Source organism: Uloborus diversus, chromosome 5 (assembly GCF_026930045.1).
Source record: "Uloborus diversus isolate 005 chromosome 5, Udiv.v.3.1, whole genome shotgun sequence".
Classification (NCBI taxonomy): domain Eukaryota; kingdom Metazoa; phylum Arthropoda; class Arachnida; order Araneae; family Uloboridae; genus Uloborus; species Uloborus diversus.
Window position 1 is genome coordinate 79636989 of NC_072735.1, and position 14428 is coordinate 79651416.

The 14428-nt window shown below is 32.8% G+C and overlaps 1 protein-coding gene across 1 annotated transcript in view; it reads right to left on the bottom strand.

Moving 5' to 3' along the window:
* The window catches only part of LOC129222304 (vesicle transport protein USE1-like), a 45253-nt gene that overhangs the window by 21070 nt on the left and 9755 nt on the right, over positions 1-14428 (bottom strand). The window contains exon 4 of the mRNA XM_054856790.1: positions 5361-5509. Coding sequence (XP_054712765.1) covers positions 5361-5509 — 149 coding nt within the window. The remainder of the gene's footprint in view (positions 1-5360; positions 5510-14428) is intronic.

Consider the following 14428-nt stretch of genomic DNA (forward strand, 5'->3'; position numbering starts at 1 on the left):
TTGTACTGTCAACATATTTTTAAAAATGTATTGTCATGATTTTATACAATTGTACAATGTCTTCATCATAAACTTGACTGCCGCCCTACTAATGAGTTAATGTCTTCTGAGATGAAATTCACATTTTGCGGGTAGATCCGTTTTTTTTTTTTTTTAATAAATAGGTCTATGTGAGCGGTTTTCAAGATCATAAATAGTCTAATTTTCCTCTTATCAACAGACTTGTTTAAAAAAATTTACATTAAAGTTACCGTAAGGAGCTTTCATCCTGCAAATGACTTCCATATATCATAACTTCAAGTTTATTGTAAAAAAAAAAAAAACTGAGCAGGAAATTCGTAAGCCAAAGAATATGTTTGGAAGATAAGTGAACCTCCAAATGTCCTATCCGATTGGTGGATTAAAAAAAAGGTAGGGATTCCATTTCTTTCTGTTTTGCATTTTTGAGAAACTTACTTTTTTAATTCAATCAATATCACAAGATTATTGGTAGTTGTCTTACACTAAACCTAAGGTGCATCACTAAGTGGTGGGGTGATGTGAAGAAAAGTTTTCTTAGACCAGTGGGGCCTAACCATTTTCCACCTTACTCTAAGATGAGCCTCGCAGGCTGGAACGCATACAAAATTAAAGTATATTTAATATCTTTTTTATTGATAAGATGGGAAAACATAAAAAATAAAAGAAAATTATAAATCAAGAACTATTGTTAGCATTGCTACATGCGTATTTTATTGTTACGAAGTTTCCATCTGTTTCTTAGATACAAATTTCTAGCTATTGGGCTTCAAACTCGTAACAATCATTTGTAATACCAAATAAAGGGTATCTATTGTTTTGAAAGGTTCCAGAATATATTTTTTTGACTTAATACATCAAACATAACATCTCGCCACATTAATCAGCTTCGCGGGTCACATCTGGCCTGTGGGTTGCAGGTCTAACTCTATCTTAGACCATTTTAATTCCTTTGATTTTCCCAAAACCATGTTAGTAAAATTTTATTATCCACCTAGATTTCAAAGCAAAACAGTCAAAATAGTGAATTCAACTGAAAGCAACAGATATTCTGGCATACTGGTGATAGCAGGGCCGTAACCAGAAAATAATTTCGGGGAGCGTTTAAAAACTTTCATGCAGAGCTTTGCACTATTTGTGCTAATGTTCAAGTCATTGGGTTATCTATTATGAAAGCGTTGTTGACAATTGTTTTACACATGAAAGAAATTTGAGTTTTGGAACAATAGTTTTAGGAAATTTTTAAATGTAAACGAACATTCAAATGTCAAACAGAACTTTTCTGGGGGGAGGGAGGTTTGAACCCTAAGATCCCCCCTCCCCCATGTATACGTACCCCTGCCCTGTGTAGTAGAGCCCTTAAAAATAGGACATGTCTGAAGAGTGAGAATTCTGGTACTAATTGGTACACTAACTAATTTGGCACTGATTCAAGGAGGGAATGCTTGGTTAGTAATTGTGGTTATTTTATTGAAACACCCTGTAATCTCTAAAAAACGGTTCTAATAAAATCATAAAATCGTCAGTATTAGTAATCAGTACAAAAGCATTCAAATGTAGCAAATTAATCTAAATGTAGTGTTTAATAGGGCTCAACCGATGGCATTTTTTGGATGATGGGTTGATGTCGATTGTTGGCCAATTATTCAAAGATGGCCGGTGGCTGATTGTTTTCCTCCAAATGGCCTATTGCCGATGGCCAATGGCAAAAAAAAAAAAAAAAATCTAACAGAACTAAATTGATAAGATTGTCAGGGATTTAAAGGATCATTGATTCATTTCACTTTACTTCCTTTCTACAAATAAGGAATTGTAATCCCCCCCCCAAAAAAAATCAGATTTTGACGTAATTTTTAGTTTAAGATCATCCAATTTAAACTTCACAAGTTTTTTCGGCGCATATGTACATGCATATGTACCTAAGAACATATAGATGACCGAAATATGGATTTTGAACACCTCTTCAGTTAATTATCGCAAGTTCTTTGTGATGTCTCCATGCGTGTAAATTTGCGTCACTCAAAAACGTTATGAAATAGTAAGTTGAAAACTCATACGTACGTAGTATGATCTAAAAGTTCGAGGACAAGTTGTATAAAAATTTACCGTGAATAGTTCACATTACCGAAGTACATCTATCTACAAAATAGTCACCTTGAACGACTATGCACTTCTGCAACGTTCGTATAGCTTTTAGAAGGACTCATCCTCTTGCGCTGCTGCTCTAACTTCATCGTGGTGAAGAAGGCGACTTTCATGTTGAGGATGCAGGGTTTGATTGGTCAATACTCTGATATGACAAACAAATAACATAACATTTCTTCGGACTTGGCTCCATGTGATATTTACCTGTTCCCAGTAAAAAAACATTTGCATGGATGCCGCTTTCTTCCATCAGGAGAAGATAAAGCTGCATCACACAAGGTAGCGAAAAATGGCTTCCAGGAGTGTTTCCAAAAATTATATGAACACTGACAGAAGTACATAATTCCTCAAGATGACCTTTTGTAGGTGGATGTGCTTCGATAATGTGAACTATTCTGGGTATGGTTTTATACAACTTGTCCCCCGAACTTTTGGATCGTACTACGTACAATCTGTATAGGGTGTAGTTATGCTTCTTCTTTTTTGACTGCTGTATGATGGAAGACAAAGAACAACAATAAAAAAAAAAATAATAAATAAATAAAAGAAAGAAAGGAATAAAAACAAAGAGACTGTTTAATAACCAATTGATTTTCTTTTAAAATTGAACTAAGATTTCAGTAATACTGTAATAATGTATGGATTTAGGTACATTAAACATAGTTAACATTAAATTATGTTGTTTAATCATTAAAAAAAATTAAGAATAAAACTATGAAACTGTCAACAAGTTAAGCAATTAAAGTGGAAAGATTGCACGTAGACATTTTTAGTTATCAAATTAAATAAAAAAGATAACAGATAAATTACAATATTAAATCATAATAGGAATATTTTTATACTTATTTAAAATTTATGAATAGAAAAGTTTGCATTTTTCATAAAATGTATAACAGTGACATAAATTTTGCGGGAAAAAAAATAGCCATGAAAAGAACGAGGTTCTTAAAATGCAGCTACAATAAACAAACTCAATATTTACACCAAGTTAATAACTGAATACATATACTACTTGATCTGATGTTTGCACATGTAATATTGAACAATTTGATTATTTCATCTTTTATGAAGCACTACAAAATAATTCAAATTTAATTTTTGAACTTAACAATAATTTTCTGAAATTAAAAAAATTGCAGAATAGAAAATCCTTGAAACTTTTCTATAACATATTATTAAATATATGATGAAAACGAAAATAACTTATTCATTGATATTATATAAATACATAAAAATAGTTACAACAGAAAAAAAAATCGATCGCTATTAATGATGCAAAAAAAAAATGTCGCATTACAAAATATAGGTGAAACAAGTATAAGAAATACGCAAAATGACATTTCTTGAACAAAATAAATAATCGCTAAATATTTAAGAAATGCTTGAAACGACGAGGGTGGGTTAGGGTCACTCTCTGATTTTAGAGTAACTCACAACGTTAAACTTCGGCCCCAACTTTCGCTTATTTTTTTTAGTACAGAACTGCTACCACCAACGCCTAGGAAGAGTTGCTGAATCTACTTCAGCACTTTTGTAGAAAAAGTTCAAAAGTCCCTTTGTTTTTCAAAGTATGTCACCATTCAAAATGTTTCTAATCAATTTCTTACATTAATGCTCTAAATTCTTCCTAAACAATAGATAAAGCTTGCAAAAAAAAATCTCTAATTTTATGAATGGTGTTAGTTTTAAACAACTCAGAAGAACAACTGGAGTTTAATTTCAAAAATTGAGAGAGTGAGAGAAGGGGCACGCAAGTGTTCTCGGAAATATAAAAAATAGTCGTAAAAAAATAGAGTTCAAAATAATCATAAACATTGAGCAGAAAAAACCTTTTAAAACTTGCACTCGAGTTTCTTTTGACGTGCAGTGGCAGATTTAAAATATAGCAAATGTTGCATTTGCGCGAGAGGCCCCATAACCATAGGGGCACTGTAGGAGTTACAAAAATGCTTATGATAATTTTTTTACAACTTCTGTGATAGAGAAATAAAAATGTATTTCGACGGACCCCAAACTTGTAGCTCCGTCAAAGCAATACAGAAAAGACTGCATTACTGTGGTTCATATTACAAATATCGAAAAATTAAAAATTACCGTTGGTTCAACGGGAATCTAACAAAATGAAACAAAACCGGTTTCGCCATCTCATATTTGCTTCCATGGTCTCCAATTCTGCAATATATCGCCAAATGATCGTCAGTGTGAAATGCTATATTAGTTTTGCATTGAAATAAGTAATTAATAGCCACAAAAAAATCAGTTAATAGGCTTTTTAGAACACCCGATCAAAAAGAAAAAAAGGGAAGTGCACAAGTGGAACGTGCGCACATCCCACATGTGAAAATTTAGCCTTCTACAGCTTACCATTTTTGAGTTATGACTTATGAGAGATACATACGTACATCAAGTGGCAAGAAACAATGCAATAATTAACTTGTTTGGTATCTGAATGCAGTATTAAAAACTCTTCCAGGAGTGACTAAAATAGAAATTCATACTGAAATTTAAGTAAACAATTTTGTTTGAAAACAATAACTCCCTTTGCTTTGTATTAAAAAGAGAAACAACAAAGGTCCTTTTTTTTTCAAAAACATCGGCCAATTCGATTAGCTTTTTGATGTTTTTAAGGCCGATGGGCCGATGTTTCCTGCAAGTTAGCATCCGCCGCCGATGCCAATGCCTATGGCTAAATTGTTGAACCATCGGCACCAATGCATCGGTAGAATCCTAGTGTTTAATTTGGAACGGATGGATGCTGTTAAAATCAAAAACAATTTGGATGTATTTTCCCAAAAGTATTCAATAGGAGACACACATTGAAAGAAATTTCAGAATTTATTATATATGCACTTCATGATAAGCTCTTACAAAAGGAGCAACTTCAGAGTATGTAGCACTAAGTTACCACCATCAAGCCAGGGCTAAGGTAGAACTACATACACTATACCAATAGCAGGTTATGACATCCTGAGTCTTGTTATGAACACAAACAGCCTAGTTATAACCAGAGACTGCAGTTCTGTCCTTGTTATGGACTTATCAGTTTGGAATAGTCAAAGACTACTGAGTTTATAACAAGGAAAAAACTTCAGTGTCTGGATGTCGTAACCAGGCTGTCAGCAGATTGCCTGTAACTTGAGCGCATTTTCACAGAAATAAATCTAAGAGATTTTTTAATTAAATTCCTGTTTAGTTACCTGGCTGCTCGTCTTTAGACCCTAATAGTTCTTCTCTCATTTCTCGTAGGTAATGAGCTTTTGTCTGTGAGTGAATTTTGTTACTTGTTGTTGTAAATGATCCAGGAGATAGTAGCTGATTAGCCATAGCTTTTTCCGTTACATTTGGCTAAATTAAGAAAAAAATTGTTTTATTAGTCTGAACTATACAATAAGAGTCACAGATTTTTTTCTCAATAGTAAAATTGATTTTGATCAAGAATTGAAAATTTCAAAACAAAAAAAAAAAAAAAAAAAGAAAGAAAAAGAAAAAAAAACGCAACTAAAACAATCCGTTAAGTCAGAGATCGGCAAATGGCGGATTGTGGTAAAGATCCAGACTGCGGAAGGTCAAAAATTGGAGAGTCAAAATTGTTTGGAAAATATAAATTGTTTGAAAACTATCTTCCTGAAGATAACAATGCCTTTGATGGAAAGGCCTAGTGAAGGTTACATGATGGAAAATTTTGACAAATAAAAGAATTAACTTCCTTCATATAATAGTTAAAAGTTTCTAGTAAATGAAACATTCAAATAAACTTGATACTGAGCTATATAGAACATTTAATAAATGAAATATGTGATCATATTTAATTTTATTAGTATATCATCAGACACAAAGTGGGTCCTTTTTGAGTTGCAAGCAGGATATATTTGAAAAATTATTGCAAGTCATTTTCACTTTCCAACAATTTTAGAATATTAAAAAACAGATCTGAAATAGAGATAACAGTATTTTCAAATTTTATTTAACACCTGAAGAATGAATTTATAGGAAGGTTCCTAGATTTTTGGAGAAATATAGAAGTTATCTCAAAAAATCCTTTTAAAGCTTTTACTGAAAATGGAGATGATAAACTCGCAGGACATTTTCTTGCAAATGCATAAAACTACATCTGTCAGAACTTTGAAGCAAATATCCTTTTCATGGGCGGATTCATGGGGGGTCAGAGGGGGGCAATGCCCCCCCCCCAGTTTTGGGAGGACTTTATATAGTAACAACACATCTTCCAAAAAAATTTTAAAAAATCTTTTTTTTTCTTTTTTGACTTGTTCAGAAGGGAGAATTTTTATATTTGGATTAATTGAGGGGGGCATAGAGGGGCAATGCACCCCAGTTTTGGGAGGACTTAAAATAGTAAGAACACATCTTCCAAAATCTTAAAACAAAAAAAATCATTATTATTTTTTTCTTTTTTGGATAGTTCAATGAAAATGAAGAGAATAGCGAATGTCCTTTTCTGATGGGAGAAAAGAAAAAAAAAAAGAACATTAAATACAAATAGTACAGCTGTCACTGGGGTGCTAAATATATGCCTATATTCACTATTTTGGACTGAAAACCATTTGGGCAAGTATATAAATGAAAATATAGGCTAAACAAGCTATGCATTCAGCTGCAACTATTATAATAATTGACAAGTATTAAATTAGAACCTAAAACAAAGAGAACCCCCCTCCCCCATTGCGCTAACAGAACGATCTACTCATTATGATTTGTTTTCTTTCTCAGAATGTTTATTTTCAATTTGCGTGGCTTCAAAAACGAGATATTTTGTGTTCTTACAGACAAAACATTTTGAAGAACCTTCTGGAATTCACACGTTCAGATTGGTAAAATTGTAAAAATCCTTTAACCGTAAAAACAGACGAATTTTCGTAAAAGTTACAAAAATCTGCAGGTAAGAGTGAATTACATATAGGGCCGGATTTGCCTATAAGATAAATAAGCCATAGCTTCGGGCTACTGCTTTGAAGTGGGTCCGTAACTCGCAAAAAAATTGCATGATTTGTTCCTTAAAAAATGAAAAGTGCTTGAAAAAACTAATTTTATTTTCAAGTGCTTGAAAACCTTGAATATTTGGAAAACGTGTGGCTACAAACCTGAAATTTTAAAATTTCTAACAAATGGTAGGGGGAGGAATGCCAAAATATGTCAAATTCAGCTCCTTGCTACATCCTGCATCAAAAGTGTAAAAATCATGGTGCTTACGTTTTTAACATATTACTTGAAATATATTTTTGTGACTCAGATGTTTCATATCTTGCTATTTATTTAATCCCAAATGCAGTATTTTGGAAAGTCTTTTGTACTGATTACTTTTATCTTGCTTCTACTGCATATTGTTAATCTGTTTAGCCCGGAAAAAATGATACACTACCTGTATTCCTTTTCGTTTTCTGCACTGCTTATAATTAAAAACAAGGTTATTGTAATGAGAGAATTCTATAGTTCATTTTTTTCTTTTAAACTTAAAGTAGCTGTTTTTTTTTTCTTTTTTTTTACAAAGTTTGAATGATACTGTACAATTGTATAATCTAGAACTCAATTTCAGAGACTGGAAAGTGTAAATGAGGTGCCTTAAATTATTAAATGTTCTAAAATCCTTGAAAAGAATTGGCACATTATAACCTTACTAGGACTCTTGTGCCAAAACACCCAATCTAACCAACCAAACCTTGAAAATAATTAGACAAGTCTTTGAAACTCCTAAGCAAAGTGTGCTTCAATTTTATTTCTTATCAAGTGTATAAATTATGAATTGTTCTAATAAGTAGTATGCTACTCTCATGTTACATATTTTCTAAATCCGTATAGCATTTCTTTTCAAGTATTAACTTACGCACATTTAAATCATAAAACTTAAATATATATATATTTGTCTTTTTTTTTTCCAGAGATTTTTGTCTATCCAATTAACCCTTATATGGCTTCGAAATGCAGAATTTTATATCCATTTTACAAAATTTCCTCCGGGGGACAAACCCCCGGACCCCCTACATTAGGGAATATTCTATGTCCTACTTAAAAGGGAGCCCTGCGTCACTCTCTTGATACCAGTAACCTCTCTTCAGGTCAATTCAATAATCAGGGGTGATTGTGAGTTCATCAAAAAATACCAGAAAGTTTCAAAGCGAGACAGCGAGACCCGGGGGGGGGGGGGGTCATCTTTGACCCTTATTACTAAAGTGCATCTTTGCCATAGTATTAAATAGTTCTGAGTCAAAATATTGTGCGTACATGTGATTAAATTTTTAATGGGTTACAAAGTTACTTTTGAGCTGGTGTTATACAAATTATCTTGACATATATTTGTCCATCTTAAGGGATAAGTGTCCATCTTAAGGCTCTTGCAGGTATATTTGATGAGTATTATATAATTTTAAAAAATTGCGGAGGTAGGGAGATAAAAGCATAACAAAAAAAAAACATAATTCCGGTATTTTCGGACATAAAAATACCGGAAATACATCCAAAAATACCGGAAATTCGGTAAAATACCGGAACACAATCACCCCTGTTCAAATAGGACAGCATGAAAACACATTAATGAAAACGAAACAAAGAAAAAGTAAAGCATGGCCTTATGCATCAGAGGAAAACAGACCAAAACGTGGGGGGGGGGGGAGAATTTAAAATGTTGCTAAAAATAAAAAAAAATCCTGCCCCCCCCCCCCCAGGAACTCAGTCCTAAATCCGCCTATGATCCTTTTATATGAAATTGCAAAAAAATAACCATTTAACTGGCAGCTATATTTGAATCTACAAGTGTTTGTGAAACTTAATTTAAAAAAATGAATTTCTTGAAGAAAAAATGTTCTTCAAGATTAGCAACACTGCCCAAATTTAAGACACTGCATAACTTGCAGTCCATGTAAAACTAACACGGCACCACTGTTGGTGATTTCTGATAAAAACACAAATGTGCCATTCCACAAAAAAACGGACAATTTTGCCCGCACTAAGCAGATCTACCTATCGTTTCAAAATACGCAATAAAGCTTTTTTTTTTGCCTAAGAAATGAAACGTGTATGTGTGGTTTCTTAGGTAAAAAAATCTTTGTTACATTTTTAGAATATTGTTTATGGCGTAAAATATAGAACTGTAACATGGAGGACAAAATATCTATTAAAAAATAAATTATAAAAAATTTTTTTGATTAACAAATCACATGAGTCAAGTACTTTCCCTGGATCAATAAATTTTTTACTACCAGCCCTAATTAATTTGAGTATAGATAAAGTTATAAAGAAAATCAAGTCCAAATTGTCCCACATGTGACTATCGAATCATCCAATTACACACATGGAAAACAAATAAATGCACATCATTAAGAATTCCAGTTTTTATTGCTACAATTATGTAACACTAAAACATGGGGTTATGCTCAATTGCTCATCCAAGGTTTAACTCGATACATATCTTATCAGGCTCTTTCATTTCACTAAAAGTTATATGTAGTACTAGAGGACCCAACAGACATTGTTCTGTTCAAACTTTGTAAATTGAAAAGTCAAAAAAATTCAATAAACTATCAAGTGAATAAAATATAACAACGTATATAAAGTACAAATTCAAAATGAAAAAAGATTAACACATTAACACATCTCTCTCCCCCCCACAAGTTATCCGTTCACCCTCCTAAACAAAAATTGGCTGCTTTTAGATCTTTTATTTACCGTGCTTTAGCCATTTGTTCAAATTCCAATTTACTTTCATCAGAACTGAATTAACTACGAGGTATTGCTGTTGATCGGGGATTCACATCAGATATTATTGATACCATTTATAAGAAGCTATGTAGTTCAGCTAACAAAAATCAAACACTTGCTCCTGTGAACTATTCGAGTTCCGTTGTCTTACCCTTTTTTCCTAAAATCAGTCTACAAATTGCCAAAATCTTAAAAAAGTTTCATTTTTCCGTCACTTTTTCTCCTGTTAATAAATTAAAATTTTCACAGCTTAAACACCCTGTTCAGAACCTTGACAAATGGGGCATTTATAGTGTTTCCTGCCAGTGCAAATTGGCCTACATTGGGCAGACTCGACGATCCCTCAAATTCCGGATAAAAGAACACGAAAACTACGTCAAAAAACAGGATCTCAAACGCTCCTCTATTGCTCAACATTGTTGGTCTTGTTGCCATAATTTTATTTTTTCTTCCGCCAAGGTTATTCACGAGTGTTCGTCCATTCATGATTTAGATTTTTGGGAGTCATATTACATATGGAAAAATGCTAATTTAATCGTCAATGATTTGTCTAGCACTCCCCCTTTTCCTAATGTTTGGAAGTCTGTTATTTGATTTATTTTTTGTCCGTGACGTTTTCTCCTGAGTGCAACTGTCCTCTGTAGTTCTGACGTAACCTTGACGTCATCGTTTCCGGTACTGCTCTCATATCTTTTACAACTCGTCTCTCATTCCAATGTTCGCCTCGACTGTGTTTTAGTCGGGTTGAACCTTGTCTTCGTTTTTAATTGCACTGATGATGGCATTTGTATTTTAGAGTGCCGAAACAGCTGTTTGCTGGTTTTTTAACCTTTTTTCATTTTGAATTTGTACTTTATATACGTTGTTATATTTTATTCACTATGCAGTACAAAGTTTTTGACTACTTTTTATGTAAACTATCAAGTGTTTGAACCATTTTGTTGAAAAAAAATAAGTAAAAAGAAAATGTTTTAAACTGCTTGGTGTCAGAATGCGTATATTTATTACAACTTGATTTATCTTATGTCCACTGAGCAATTGTTTTATTAACTATTTTTCCTCCCGTACTTGATGGTTTGTTCCTTCAGCCCTACTCAAAGGATAAAAGGCGTCCTCAGATATTAAGTGTAAAAATCTAACTAACCATCTAGAACAAACGGGAAATCCCGCTGCAACATCCCCCATTTGAAAAAGAATAAAACAATCGAAATGATATTGTTTAGAAAAATGGTAAAGATAAAAACAGTTGTATGAATAAGCAAAAATCACTCATTCCTCCCACTCCCCCTCCCGATGTAAAATAAACATTCTTCAACTAAAATCTCTTTAAATACGAAAAACAATTCTTTGCAATTTGAAATATTTCGCCAAATAAACAAAAAATACAATAAATTACATTAACAGTAGCTTTAAAATGCAAACAAATGATCACGCAACTCTACTGTTTATAGCCAAAGTCGCCAAGCCACCATGTTACTGTAATCCAGCCGATCAGTGAGCGAAGCCAACTCCGATCGATTATCGGTCCGATCTTTTGAACGAAAACTTTTAAAACTTCCTATATTGTCAAATTTGTTTTTTTTTTTACCAAAGATAAAGATCTTCCACTGTACTGATCTTTTGTGTACAGAACTACCCTGTTGTAATTTATCTGGACGAAAATAAAATTTGTTTCGTCTTTAAATTCCATCATCTTTTCTTTTAATAATGTACTGATTAGTTAGATAATCTTTAAAGTATTCTTGACATTGGTGCCAAAACTCAGATGGATTTCAGCCGAGAAACAAATTTTGCTAGGTACGGTACTTTCTGATCATTTGGTTAGGAAAACCTAAAGCACGAATCCGGTCACATGGTTCAAATACAACGACAGAATACACGTTTTGCGAGAACATTGCAGTACTTTACTTTAAAATATATCACTGTACCAAAAATCATTGCTTTCAAGAAATGAAGGCTTTACTCTCACTCTCTACGTTTTATCTATTCTCAGTTGACATATCACAGTATGAAATTTCAATTAAAAAGCAGAGCTGGCTTTCTTATTGTCCTTTGGCAACGGGTTAAATATTTATTTAAGTTCTCGCTCAACAATAGGTTAAAATAAATATTAATCATTTGGGAGATATAACCATCCAACGTTTAAATTAATTAATTAATTAACAAAAACGTTTCTGATTGGATCCATCGCACTTCAAAACCATGCTTGCCACAACTTAAGTACGCACAAAAAATTTGATCAAAATCGGTCCAGCCGTTTAAAAGCCTTATGGTGACAAACGTTCGCACAGAAGATTTTTATATATTAAGATGAAATTACACAACAACTTTGGCTAGAGTGCAGGGATATCTGTTGGATTTTGCAGTAACTTTTAACTGCATAATAATCGGATTATTTTATTTTTAAAGTGAGAGTTCAAAAATGATAGAGTTAATTTAAAAGCAGATTTCTTCCTTCTCAAGAAAAGTGTTTGAAAAGATATTTTAGGCAAAAAAGTAAATAAATATGGAACTTTCTTCATCAAGAGTTTCAAAAAATCTTGACGCTGCAGTCATGTAAAAAATACATAAAATATTTATCTAAACCAATTTCAAGTTCTTCAATAATATGTAACATAATCAGCTGAATAAATGAACTGAGTCAACAAACAAAAATTGAAAGTCTGTAAATTTGCAAAATTAGAAAAGAGAAGCAAGCATAGTGACAATGTAAGCATCTATACATATAATAAAATAAGATGTTTGTGTGTGTGTGTGTGGCACGCTTCCCGGGAAAACGGTAAGGCCTAGAAAGATGAAATTTGGTATACAGGTACAGTTTCTGCCGAAGATGTGCACCTCGGACTTCGATTTTTGATATTTTAATTAGAAAAAAAGTTATTTAATGTTTTATGTGTTTTTTTGCGCTTTTTTAGTACTTTTTACCTCACAGACCCCGAACCAATCGCACCACACAAATTTTTTTTGTACTATAGTGTTGGAAATTTAATTTCAAATACGATGAATGAAAAAATTTTGAAGATAGAGCAATTTTTGTATTTTTTATGAATTTTCGAAAAAACCTTCAATTTGCATTTTTTTCTGGGTTTTATATTTTTCTAATGTCATCCTACGAGAAGCAGCAAAGCCTCATTTCTAAAATTTAAGTTGGTAATAGTAAAAACATTTCGCCCTCTTCAGAAGAAAAAAGTTCTAAAAATACGCACTAGTTTTTTTTTTTACAATTTTTTTAATGCAGAACACATCATGTCTTTCTACGCATCGGTCGAAAAAAGCGTTCTTCAATCTTTTATGCCTCTGACGTCACTACTTGGATTTCGATTCGATATTTACGGCGGAATCTTAATTGCAAACAATTTTTTTTTTTAACTATATATCTTATTTTTACATTTTATGACTTGATGACCACGTGTTTTTCCGACAGCGCTTGCTTTTTTTTCTTTCCTTTTTTTTTTTTTGTTTAATTTAGGGATTGCATTTATTTCTTTTTCCATTCCCCACCCCCACCCCCAAGCTGGACCTTTTGCTGTATCTATATTACTTTACATTTCATAGATGTGCGCATTTAATTCAACAAAAACTGCGAGATTTTTTTTTCTTTGTCACTTACTTTACTTCGTTACTTTTTGCACACAACGGGAAATTTTGTAGATAACTTTTTTTTTTTTGCTCTATTTAAATAAAAAAGCGGTTTTTTGACTAATCTTTGTTTTTATTAGGAAATGAGCGGGGAAGTTAAAATAAATAGAGATGGATAAGAAAACTTAGAGATAGATCGTAAAGGTAGATAGCCGCCGGAGGCGGCATTAGGTAGATGTAGAGATAGAGATTTAGTGGACAAAAAATGTTTTTTTCGAATTAATACTTATATAAAAGAAAAAAGATTGTTAATTACTGTCAGCGATAGATATGCATAGATCGTATAGATAGATAAACAAATATAGAGGTCGATATAGTAAATAGACAGCAAAGAAAGAGACATGCCCGTCATTTAAGGAACTTCAACGAGGTGTCAATGCCCCCCCCCCCTAACACATACACACACCATGACTTCGAAAAAACAATGCTTTCACATAAAAGTGGAATTGTTTTTTGTTATTTTTCGACAAAATTTGCATGAAGAGTACGCCGTTTGTGTCTCCCCTCCCCCTTCCTTTAAAAATATTCCAAACGACGGAACTGGAGATAGATCTAGAAAATATTTTATTCAAACTACTAATGATATAAATAGATATAGATTGATTGATACCGCCACGAAATTTATTTAAGCAGTCGCCGAAAGCGGCAACATTGGCGTAAAAAGGCGAATGATAATGTAGATAATATAGAGAAAAACATTGATTAATACCGTCGCTAAACTGTACAAGCAGCCGCCGAAGGCGGCAACCCTGGCGCAAAAAGGCGAATGGCGTAAAAAGGCGGACCAGCTGGTCGCCGCAGGCGGCTAGTAATTTTTGAAACTTTGCTGATAACGTTTGTGTATTTTTCAATTTTCGCTTAGGCAGAGAGAAAACAACTCACCAAGTCAAGTAACCATACTTCTAACTGAAAATTA